The following is a 12427-nucleotide window of genomic DNA, read 5'->3' as shown; positions in this document are numbered from 1 at the left end:
TCCCACATCCCAACGACGTACAGGTTTGTAGGCTAATCTACTTCTGTAAATTGTCCCTAGTGTGTAGGATGGAACCAGTGTACGGGGTGATCGCTGGCCGGCGTGGAATGGCCTGTCTCCACGCTGTATCTCTAAACTAAAAGTGAGGAGGGGTTGATTGGAAGAATAACAGTCGGGAGGAAGAGGGAAGGGTGGAGGTGGTGATGGAGGCTGGGACGTGACAAGTGGAGGACAAAGGACTGCGGGTTCTGGAGTTTGCTGGAGGAAGGCCAGGGTGGAACTGATTGAGGGGTGGTGGTTGTCGGGAACGCCATGGAAGGGTGGAGCGAGCAGAGGGAGGAACTCAGCGGGTCAGGCAGCATCTGTGGAGGGAAATGGACAGACAAGGCTTCAGGTTTAAGAAGGAACTGCAGATGCTGGAAAATTGAAGGTAGACAAAATTGCTGGAGAAACTCAGCGGGTGAGGCAGCATCTATGGAGCGAAGGAAACGGGCAACGTTTCGGGCCGAGTCGGACTGAAGAAGGATCCTCCCCTGAAACAATGCTGCCTGACCTACTGAGCTACAGGGTGATGCAGCATAGAAACAGGACCTTTAACCCAACTCAGTCACACCGACCAACATCCCCCATCTGCACTAGTCCCACCTGCCTGCGTCTGGCCCACGTCCCTCTAATATCCATGCATCAGTCCCAAAACCTATGTCCTCTGGTTCTGGATTCCCCTGCTCCGGGTTAAAAACCCTCTCACCCAAACCTCTCTAAAATCACCCCCCATCCTCCCGCTCACCAAGGGATAGTCCTAGCCTGCCCAATCCTTCCTGATAGCTCAGGAGCCTCAAGTCCTCCAGCACTTTGCTTGCAAACCAGCATCTGCAGTTCCTTGTTTGCACTCTTGGATATAGAGTGTGTTGGACAAGGGTGGAGTCTCTGACATGATAACTGCAACATTGTTCTTGGCTGCAAACAATGGTCTGGTTTTACTTTTTGCAAATAAAAATCTAGTTTGTTCATAAAATGGACATGGAGGTCCATGTTCTCCAGTGATGCTGCCTGAGCAGCTGAGTTACGCCAGCACTCTGTGGCTTTTTTTTGTATGAATGAATGAATAATACTTTATTACCACAGGTGACAAGTCAGTGTGAGATTCTCTGCCCTGCCAACACAAGGTATGCGAAGAGCCGCCACATAAAAGGCGACAACAATGTTACAAAGCATTGCATTGTAACACAAAGTATACAATGGCGTCAAGTTGGGAAAAGGGGAAGTACAACGGGATCTGGGGGTCCTTGTTCATCAGTCTATGAAAGTAAGCATGCAGGTACAGCAGGCAGTGAAGAAAGCGAATGGCATGTTGGCCTTTATAACAAGAGGAAGCGAGTATAGGAGCAAAGAGGTCCTTCTGCAGTTGTACAGGGCCCTAGTGAGACCACACCTGGAGTATTCTGTGCAGTTTTGGTCCCCTAATTTGAGGAAGGACATTCTTGCTATTGATCGAGTGCAGGGTAGGTTTACAAGGTTAATTCCTGGGATGGCGGGACTGTCGTATGCTGAGAGAATGGAGCAGCTGGGCTTGTGCACTCTGGAGTTTTGAAGGATGAGAGGATATCTCATTGAAACATATAAGATTGTTAAGGGCTTGGACACGCTAGAGGCAGGAAACATGTTCCCAATGTTGGGGGAGTCCAGAACCAGGGGCCACAGTTTAAGAATAAGGGGTAAGCCATTTAGAACAGAGACGAGGAAACACATTTTCTCACAGAGAGTGGTGAGTCTGTGGAATTCTCTACATAAGAGGGCGGTGGAGGCCTGTTCCCTAGATGCTTTCAAGAGAGAGCTAGATAGGGCTCTTAAAGATAGCGGAGTCAGGGGATATCGGGAGAAGGCTGGAACGGGGTACTGATTTAGGATGATCAGCCATGATCACATTGAATGGCAGTGCTGGCTCGAAGGGCAGAATGGCCTACTCCTGCACCTATTGTCTATACCACTTGTGGGCCCTTCTTCTCGGCGCCACCTCCTCCCCCTTTGTTTGCAGCGGCCCCCCAACTCCAGGTCCCTCTTTGTTAGATAAGGAGTTAAATATAGCACTTAGCTCTAAGCCAGTGGTTCTTAACCTGGAGGTCATTTGGGGCTTTACTGGGGGACATGAAGGGGTCATAAATAACATATCCATGTGTTGAGCCCATGTTTAGGAGCCTAACAAAGGTACACACCACATACAGTATTTGGTTCGCACATGCGCGTACGTATGCCAAAAAGGTTAAGAACCACTGCTCCAAGCGCTAGCGGAATCAAGAGATCTGGGGAGAAAGTTGGAACGGGGTACTGATTTAGGATGATCAGCCATGATCACATTGACTCGAAGGGCCGAACGGCCTCTCCCTGCACCTGTTTTCTATGTTTCTACGTTCTCTCGGTGGCACATCCTCGACCGCTGTTGCCCCTGACCTGAACCACCCTCGCCCACCCTCGATGTCGGGCCAGTTTGTAAACCTGCATCGGCAGTTCCTTGTGTCGGAACGTGGAGCTAACTCCTCGCCCGGAATTATGTCGGATGCTGGGAGCCACGAGGAATGTTCCGGATTGTTGGACGGGGTATTGGCTGCAGTCCGAAGGTGTTTGATGGATACTTTATAGATCATTTATTATTGTTTGGGGTACCGTACACAAGGTATGCAAAGAGTCGCCACCTATAGGGCACCGGCAACATTACAATGTTCATTGACTGTAACTAGTTTTAACCTGGCCCACAGCCAGCAATGGCCTGTCCCCATTATCGCTACTTTTTTTGCATATCTTTCTTTCATTTGTTCTATATCGCTCTACATCACCGTCTATATTTCTCATTTCCCTCAGTCTGAAGGAGGGTCCCGATCCGAAGCGTCACCCATTCCTTCTCTCCACAGATGCTGCCTGTCCCGCTGAGTTACTCCAGCATTTTGTGTCTCGGATCAGTTCAGCCCACAGCCGCGAATCACTACAGAGAGTGGTGAAGGCGGCACACAGCACATCACTGGCAACTGTCTCCCGGTCATTCAGGACATTTTCCACAGGCGGTGCCTGTGGAAGGCACACAGCATCGTCAAGGACCACAGCCACCCAGCACGCAGACTGTTCTCCTTGTTACCGTCAGGCAGGCGATACAGGAGGCACGTACCACCAGACTTAAAGCCCTGTCTCACGGTACGAGTTCATTCAAGAGCTTTCCTGAGTTAAAAAAAAATCAAACTCGTGGTAAGCACGGAGAATGAACGTAGCGTGTACGTCGGAGCTCGGGGACGTCTCTTACCGGCTCGTAACGCTAACGGCAGGTACTCGGGAAGACTCGCTAATGGCAGGTAAGCACGGGAAGACTCGTGAAGATTTTTCAACACGTTGAAAAATGTCCACGAAAGTACCAACAAGCGGCCATTACCGTAAATCTCCGAGTAGGGCCATCGGGGCAAACTCGGGAGAGCTCTTGGAATGAACTCGTACCGTGGGACAGGGCTTTTAAGAACAGTTTTTACCATCAGGCCATCAGGCTTCTGAACTCATAAACGCATCATATATGTTGATTATTTTATTTATTATTGTCTTTTACCCACCAATGTCACTTTTATCTTATTTTTTTTTAACCTTACTTTTATCCTTGTAATATCATTACTGAGGTGACCCGTTGTCTTGTCAAACACATTTCATTGTACCGTTGATCCTGTGTTAACCTACATATGACAAATAGAACTGAACTGAACTTGTCTCTGTGTGCAGGAGGGAAGTGCAGGTACCGGTTTAAACCAACATCTGCAGTTCCTTCCAACACATACACAAGTATTCATGATTGATTGTTTAAGAAGGAACTGCAGATGCTGGAAAATCGAAGGTAGACAAAAGTGCTGGAGAAACTCAGCGGGTGCAGCAGCATCTATGGAGCGAAGGAAATAGGCAACGTTTCGGGCCGAAACCCTTCTTCAGAGTAAGGAAGGAACTGCAGATGCCAATGATAGACAGACACAAAGTGCTGGAGTAACATATAGCTGCTGGTGAACACATGGTGTACATATAGCTGCTAAATTTGTATAAGACAACTATAAGCAGTTGAATAAGGGGTGGGGAATTAATAAGCCAGCTCCTTTTCGGACACATACGATTGCATTTATTTATAGATATTGCTTATGACACTTTAGAAATATTCTTGTTTTGGGTTTTTTAATGCTGTTTCACACTTGCTTTTTATTCTTTTATTCTGTTCGAAATAAAGAATTAAATTAAATTAAACTCAGCGGGATGGGACAAGGGATGGAGAACAAGGTTCAAGTTCAAGTGAGTTTATTGTCATGTGTCCCTGACAGGACAATGAAATTCTTGCTTTGCTTCAGCACAACAGAACATAGTAGGCATTGACTACAGAACAGATCAGTGTGTCCATATACCATAATATAAATATATACACACATGAATAAATAAACTGAGAAAAAGGGACCCTTCTTCAGACTCGGGAGTTTTTTTTGGAGGAGTGCTGGCCGTGCTGAAGGCTGGGATAGTAGCGAGGGGCTGAAGGGTCTCCAGTTGCTGATCTGTGACGGCAGCGAGCGTGGAGTCATCCTCCCTCCCACCCACCCGTCGCTGTTACAACCCCACACACACGACCGCCCTCCCCTCCCAGTGAGAGAAAGAAAGAAAGAAAAGCTGCCTTTAATCATCCAAAGATCAGGGATTGCAGCTCCGGAGGACGAGGGAGGATTACAATCTCATCAAACGCAGCCCTCGGGGATTAATCTCGGCTCGCTCGGTGGGCGATGAGGGAGGTGGATCGACTGTGAACAAGCCTCTTGCTGTCCAGGGCCAAGACTGCTGGCCACAGATCGTGAGTTAACTGCCTCGTACACCCGTGACTTGTTGCCCATTGTCCACCCCAAAGCTGATACATCTCACCCCACCCCAAGGAGAAGTAGCCCTTCTTCAACCAGAGGGTGGTGAACCTGTGCAATTCACTGCCACAGGCGGCTGTCAATGGATATATACATATATATATATATATATATATATATATTTAAGGCGGAGATGGATAGATGTGTGCAGGATGGAACTGCAAGGTGCTTGTTTTAAACCGAAGATAGACAGACACGAAATGCTGGAGTAACTCAGCGAGGCAGGCGGCAGCTCTGGAGAGAAGGAATGGGTGGACCAGTCTTCTTCAGACTGAGAGTCGGGAGAGGGAGACAAAGAGATATGGAAGGGTAAGGTGTGAAGATGGGAGATCAAAGGGGCACAAAGGTCAAGGGAAATGTAGAATATATCATTGTTGGCTAGGGGAAGGTGGGGGGGAAAAGGTTGATTAGTATGGGTATGGGGTTATGGGGGGGAGAAGGCAGGAGAATGGGGTTGAGAGGGAAAGATAGATCAGCCATGATTGAATGGCAGAGTAGACGTGATGGGCCGAATGGTCTAAATCTGCTACTATCACTTATGAACCTCCCAGTCGGAATAAGAGGCGTTGGAAACGTAGAAACATAGAACATAGGTGCAGGAGGAGGCCATTCGGCCCTTCGAGCCAGCACCGCCATTCATTGTGATCATGGCTGATCGTCCCCAATCAATAACCCGTGCCTGCCTTCTCCCCATATCCCTTGACTCCACTAGCCCCTAGAGCTCTATCTAACTCTCTCTTAAATCCATCCAGTGATTTGGCCTCCACTGCCCTCTGTGGCAGGGAATTCCACAAATGTTGTTTCATGAGTTTGCCTCGGCAGTGGAGGAGGTCAAGGGGCGACAGGTCGCAGTGCGGAGGGGGACAAGAAATCATAAGGTCACAAGTGACAGGAGAAGAATTAGGCCATTCGGCCCATCAAGTCTACTCTGCCATTCAATCATGACTGATCTATCTCTCCCTCCTAACCCCATTCTCCTGCCTTCTCCCCATAACCTCTGACACCTGTACTAATCAAGAATCTATCTATTTCTGCCTTAAAAATATCCATTGACTTGGCCTCCACAGCTGTCTGTGGCAATGAATTCCACAGATTCACCACCCTCTGACTAAAGAAATCACTCCTCAACTCCTTCCGAAAAGAACGTCCTTTAATTCTGAGGCTATGCCTCCCTCTCAGTGAGACCCTCTCAAGCTGCACCCACCCTCACGCTGTGAGAGACACAAAATGCTATAGTAACTCAGCGGGACAGGCAGCATCTCTGGAGGAAAGGAATAGGTGACGTTTTGGGTCTCAACCCTTCTTCAGTCTGGGGAAGGGTCTCGACCTGAAACGTCACCAATTCCTTCTCTCCGTAGATGCTGCCTGTCCCGCTGAGTTTCTCCAGCATTTTGTGTCTGCGGTGTAAATCAGCGTCTGCAGTTCCTTCCTGCATCCTCCCGCCATGAGCTCCCTCCTCTCTCCTGAGGTCAGAGCCCTGGTGGCCATGTATGATGGGCTAGTCTGGGTGTGATGGGCTGGTATGTCAGCGATGGGCGGTGGTCCCTCCCTCTGTTACAGGGGCTCGGTGGCAGTGGGTTAGTACGCTGGCGATAGGCGGTGGACCCTCTGTGTGTTACAGGGCTGGGGGGGGGGGGGGGCGATTGGCTATTACGGGATGATGGGCCATTACAGTAGTGATGTGCAGAATTCCCTGTGTTCCAGGGCTCGGTGCAATGGGCTAGTACGGAGTGATGGGCGGTGGTACCTCTGTGGTAAGCATGTGTGTGGGGGGCAATGGGCTAGTACGTTCGTGATGGGCAGAATTCCCTGTGTTCCGGGGCATGGGGGCGATGTACTGTGACACACTCTCACTGCAGCTGATCTGGGCGATGGATGGGTACTGGTGTGATGGGCTAGTACGGGTGTGATTGGCTGAATTACCTCTGTTCCAGGTTGTGTGGGGGCGATGCACCTTGACACTCTCGCTGCTGCTGATCTGGGCGATGGATGGGGGCAGTAGTGATGGGCTAGTGCAGGTGGGATGGGCTAGTACGGGTGTGATGGGCTGAATTCCCTCTGTTCCAGGTTGTGTGGGGGAGCGATGCACCATGACACACTCTTGCTGCTGCTGATCTGGGCAGTGGATCGGTACAGTAGTGAAGGGCTAGTACGGGTGTGATGGGCTGAATTCCCTCTGTTCCAGGATGCTTGGGGGAGCGATGCACCGTGACACGCTCTCGCTGCTGCTGAGCTGGGTGGCCGTCTCTCTGTCCACCACGGCGCTGCTCACCTCCTACTGGTGCGTGGGCACACACAAGGTGCTGAAGCCCACCTGCTCGTCCAGCCGCACAACCGACTGTACCCTGGCCCCCGGGACCGACTCCAGCAGCAGCAGCAGCACCAGCACCCGCAACAGCACCGGCAACGGCTCCAACACCCACACGTACTCAGAATACAGCTGGGAGATGGGTGACGACAGGTTCGCCTTCAGAGCGTTCCACACCGGCTTGTGGACCTCCTGCGAGGAGAACTTCATCGGCACAGGTGGGGGGGCAGCGGGGGGGGGAAGACAGAGGGGAGTGGGGGTGGGGGGGCAGAGGGGGGAAAGATTGGGGGTGGTGGGGAGAGAGTGGGGGGGGGGGAATGAGGCGGATTCAGGACAGGGGGAGAACATCACTGACACAGGGGTAATGGGTGGCGATGGAAGGGACAGGGACGGGGAAGAGGGGAGTACGGGACCCGGGAGGGGGAGGTGGGACAGGTTAGGCAATGAATTCCACAGATTCACCCCCCTCTGATTAAAGAAATTCCACCTCATCGCCTTCGTGAAGGTATGTCCTTTAATTCTGAGGCTGTGACCTCTGGTCCTAGACTCTCCCACTAGTGGAAACATCCTCTCCACATCCACTCTATCCAAGCCTTTCACTATTCGGTAAGTTTCAATGAGGTGTCCCCTCATCCTTCTAAACTCCAGCGAGTACAGGCCCAGTGCCGACAAAGGCTCATCATATGCTCACCCACTCATTCCTGGGATCGTTCTTGTAAACCTCCTCTGGACCCTCCCCAGAGCCAGCACATCCTTCCTCAGATATCGGGGCCCAAAACTGCTCCAAATGCAGTCTGACCAGCGCCTTATAGAGTCTCAGGCACCTCCCAAAAACACTAGCAGACTCCAACTGTGACAAGATTAAGTGATTTTTATCTTTCACAAAGAATTGAAAATGCTTCTATGAAATGAGAAGATTAATAAGTAGGTCATATAGATGCAGCTTAAGATTCAAATGTTATAAATCTGAAATCAAATGAGAAAATCCTAGACATTCATACCAGATTTGAGAGAATGGAAATTTGATGGGAGGCTCCCGACCAGAAGGGTCCCGACCAGAAACGTCACCCATCCATGTCCTCCACAGATGCTGCCTGACCCGCTGACTAGCTCCTGAACTTACACAGACTATCTGATCCTCCAGCCACCACTCGATAGTAAACCCTTGTTTTAACGAATGTCTTTATAACGGACAGTTTGGGAACAAGTCCGCAAGAAATGGCAGAGAATTGTGGACGCAGCCCAGACCGTCACACAAGCCAACCTTCCTTCCAGTCTGAAGCAGGGTCTCGACCCAAAACGTCACCCATTCCTTCTCTCCACAGATGTTGCCTGTCCCGCTGTGAGTTACTCCAGATTTTTGTGTCTATCTTCCCTTCCATTGACTCCATCTACACCTCACGCTGCCTCGGCAAGGCCAGCAGCATAATCAAGGACCAGTCGCACCCTCTTCTCCCCTCTCCCATCGGGCAAGAGGTACAGAAGTGTGAAAACGCACACCTCCAGATTCAGAGACAGTTTCTTCCCAGCTGTTATCAGGCAACTGAACCATCCTATCACCAACTAGAGAGTGGTCCTGAGCTACTATCGACCTCATTGGAGACCCTTAGACTATCTTTGATTGGATTTTATTGGACTATACCTTGCACTAAACGTTATCCCCTTTATCATGTATCTGTACACTGTGTACGGCTCGATTGTAATCATGCCTAAACTTTCCACTGACTGGTTAGCACCCAACAAAAAGCTTTTCACTGTACCTCAGTACACGTGACAATAAACTACACTAAACTCCTCAACTCAACTCAGAGGAAGGGGAGGGGAACTGGGGGGGAGGGAGTGGAGGGAGGGGAGAAAGGAGGGGGGGGGGAGGGGTGAGGGAGTGGAGGGAGGGAGGGGAGAGGAGAAAGGAGGGGGGGAGGAGGGGACGGACAAGGGTGGACAGAGGAAGGGAGAGGGGAGGAGGGGGGAATGGTGGGAGTGGAGAGGGAGGGGGAGAAAGGAGGGGAAGGGGAGGAGGGTAGTAGTGGAGGAGGGGGAGGGGTGGGATGGAGGAGGGAATGGTGGGAGTAGAGGGGAGAGGGGGGAGGGGAGAGGGACGGGGAGGGGGATGAATGGATGGGGGAGAGGAGTCTTGCGGAGTCACCGACTGAGTGTTTCCCGTTTTGTTTCAGGAGAGCATTGCCGCAGTTTCATTGACCTGACCCCCGTCACACAACAAGGTGAGAGGGTGTCGGCAGGGTTGGGGTTGGGGTTGGGGTTGGGGTGGGGGGGGGTAGGGGAGTGAGGAGGGTGAGGGAGGGAAGATAGGGCGGCGGAGGAGGAAGGGGACATGGAGGGGGTGAGTTTGAGGCTGGTGGGGAATGAGGGAAGAGATGGGGGGGGGGGGGGGGGAGGAGGGGGGGAACTGTGAGTCGTGAGGGGCTGCTTGTCCAGAGCCCAGCCCTGGACAAAACTCTCATCACTGTGGGTGGAGCTGCCGGGTCGCAGCGCCAGAGACCCGGGTTCCATCCTGACCACCAGTGCTGCCTGCGCTGCCCTTCTCACCGGGACCGCGTGGGTTTTCTCCTGGTGCTCCGGTTTCCTCCTACATCCAAAAGACGTGCAGGTTTGTGTAGGTCAGTGCTAGTGCACGGGTGATCGCTGGTCGGCACTGACTCGGTGGGCCGAGTGGCCTGTTTCTATGCTGTAGCTGTGAACTAATGAAATGCATTGACACACACTGAGCTCTCCGTTGTCCACAGGGATCCTGTGGCTCACGCTGGTCTCTGAGGTTCTCTACATCTCTCTGCTCTCCTTCAGTTTTGTGCTGATGTTGCTGGAACTCTGCCTCCCCCGTAACTCCAGCTGTGCCCTCAAGCTCAACGCCTTCGCGGCTGTCTTCTCCGTGTTGTCAGGTATGTTCACGCGTGTAAACGCCAGGCCGCTCATACTCACACTCACAGTCTAACCCCCTCCACACACTCGTGCAACTAATGTAACAACCAGAGCACAAGGAACTCCTGCAACAAACTCCACTGCATACTGACGCAGTCCCTGGGAGGCCATTGGTGTTTAAGTGTATGAGAGTGAGTGTGTGTTAGTGTGTGTGTGTGTGTGTTAGTGTGTGTTAGTGTGTGTGTTAGTGCGTGTGTGTTAGTGTGTGTGTGTGTGTTAGTGTGTGTGTGTTAGTGTGTGTGAGTGAATGTGTGTGTGAGAGTGTGTGTGTGTGTGTGTTAGTGTGTGTGAGTGAATGTGTGTGTGAGAGTGTGTGTGTGTGTGTGTTAGTGTGTGTGTGTGTGTGTTAGTGTGTGCGTGTGTGTGTGTTAGTGTGTGTGTGTTAGTGTGTGTGAGTGAATGTGTGTGTTAGTGTGTGTGTGTTAGTGTGTACGTCAGTGTGTGTACACCCCATTGAATGTGTGCACACCAGTATACACAAGTGTACGCACCGTTGAGTACAGTATGCAGATGTATACACCAGCGAACACCAGGAGAGTGTCAGTGTGTCCACTAGTGAGTGTGCAGCAGAGTGCCCATCAGTGTGTGTGCACACCGGTGAGTGTGCCAGTGTGTCCACCGATGTTCATGCACCAGTGTGTGCTCAGCGCGTGCACCGGTTAGTGTGCGCACCACGAGTGTGCACCACGAGTGTGCACCAGTGTGTACACCAGTGAGTGTTCACCAGTGAGTGTTCACCAGTGTGTGCATCTATGAGTGTATCTGTGAGTGTGTTCACCGGTGTGTGCGCTAGTGTGGATCTGCATCGGTGAGCGTGCACACAGTGAGTGCATTCACTAGTGTGTGTGTGTGCGGCTGTACACCAGTAAGTGTGTTCACCAGTGAGTGCGCACAAGTGAGTGTTCACCAGTGAGTGTGCGACAGTCAGTGTGCCCGTGTGTGACGCTGAGCTCTGCCCGCAGGTTTGCTGGGCATGGTGGCCCACATGATGTACACGCAGGTGTTCCAGGTGATGGTCAGTCAGGGCCCCAAAGACTGGAGACCCCATCACTGGGACTTCGGCTGGTCCTTCTAGTGAGTGGGGGGGGGGGGGGGGGCGGGGAAGGAGGGGGGGAGGTAAGGGATATGGGAGAGAGGGAGGGAGGAAGGAAGGGAGAGAGGGAGGGAATGAGAGGGAGAGAGCAAGAGGGAGGGAGGGAGGGGAGAGAGGGAGGAAGGGGGAGAGGGAGGAAGGGGGGAGGGATATGGGGAAGGAGGGAGGGATGGAAGGGACAGAGGGAGGGAGGAAGGGAGGGAGGAGGGAGGGGGGAGGGAGTGAGAGGGAGAGAGCGAGAGGGAGGGAAGGAGGAAGGGACGGGGTGAGGGATGGAGGGGGGTGTGTGTGTGTGTGGGCTGCAAGACTCTGTCTCTAACACTGCGCTCTCTTGCAGCTTGGCCTGGCTCTCCTTCACTTTCTGCATGGCCTCCTCGGTCACCGCCCTCAACATCTACACCAAGACGGTACTGCAGGCGCAGAAGCATTGCCTGGGCCCCGCTCTGGGCCCTGTCCTGGGCCCCACTCTGGGCCCCGGCCCACTGCACTGCTCCCCCGGCCCCTTCCCCAGCCGCTTCCTCCAGCGGGCCTCCAGCAGCGGCGACATCTTCACCAACCTCTCCCCCACCCGCCTCACCAAAGCCCACTCCGCAGAGTCCCTGGGTGACGAGCACTGCTAGCCCAGCGCGGGCAGAACGGCCTCTCCTTGTTCCTTCGATGGGGTGGCGCAGCGGTAGAGTTGCTGCCTCTTAGCGCCAGAGACCCAGGTTCAATCCTGACCACGGGTGCTGTCTGTACGGAGTTTGCACGTTCTCCCTGTGACCTGGTGGGTTTCTCCGGGTGCTCAGGTCTCCCCCCACACTCCAAAAACGTGCAAGTTTTTAGGTTAATTGGTTCCTGTAGAGTATACAATAGACTATAGACAATAGATAATAGGTGTAGGAGTAGGCCATTCGGCCCTTCGAGCCAGTACCGCCATTCACTGTGATCATGGCTGCTCATCCATAATCAGTGCCCCATTCTTGTCTTCTCCCCATATCCCTTGACTCCCCTGTAAATTGTCCCTAGTGTGTAGGATAGGATTAGTGCATGGGAGATCATCGGTCAGCACAGCCGAAGGACCAGTTTCTGCACTGTATCTCTAAACTAAACTCAACTAAACTAATGTTAGCCTAAAGTCTTAAGGGGCAGCAAAAGACTACTCCTCAATAGTTTCCTCCCACCCTCCAAAGACGTACA

At 52.1% G+C, this 12427-nt stretch overlaps 1 protein-coding gene across 1 annotated transcript; it reads left to right on the top strand.

The window, feature by feature from the left end:
- The first annotated feature begins 7099 nt into the window (after positions 1-7099).
- On the top strand, positions 7100-11982 carry LOC116966838 (germ cell-specific gene 1-like protein). Its single transcript, XM_033013178.1, has 5 exons — positions 7100-7436; positions 9393-9440; positions 9963-10115; positions 11118-11229; positions 11586-11982. Exons 1-5 carry the CDS (start codon positions 7112-7114, stop codon positions 11866-11868), a joined length of 921 nt encoding a protein of 306 aa, XP_032869069.1. The 5' UTR covers positions 7100-7111; the 3' UTR covers positions 11869-11982.
- The last annotated feature ends 445 nt before the right edge of the window (positions 11983-12427 follow it).

Source organism: Amblyraja radiata, chromosome 38 (assembly GCF_010909765.2).
Source record: "Amblyraja radiata isolate CabotCenter1 chromosome 38, sAmbRad1.1.pri, whole genome shotgun sequence".
Taxonomy (NCBI): domain Eukaryota; kingdom Metazoa; phylum Chordata; class Chondrichthyes; order Rajiformes; family Rajidae; genus Amblyraja; species Amblyraja radiata.
This window is presented reverse-complemented; position numbering and strand designations above follow the sequence as displayed.

Excerpts from the sequence above, each read along its gene's own strand:
- LOC116966838 (XM_033013178.1), top strand. The coding sequence starts at position 7,112 with ATGCACCGTGACACGCTCTCGCTGCTGCTGAGCTGGGTGGCCGTCTCT. Across the intron at positions 10,116-11,117 it reads TGTCTTCTCCGTGTTGTCAG|GTTTGCTGGGCATGGTGGCC; the intron begins GTATGTTCACGC and ends CTCTGCCCGCAG. Across the intron at positions 11,230-11,585 it reads GACTTCGGCTGGTCCTTCTA|CTTGGCCTGGCTCTCCTTCA; the intron begins GTGAGTGGGGGG and ends GCTCTCTTGCAG.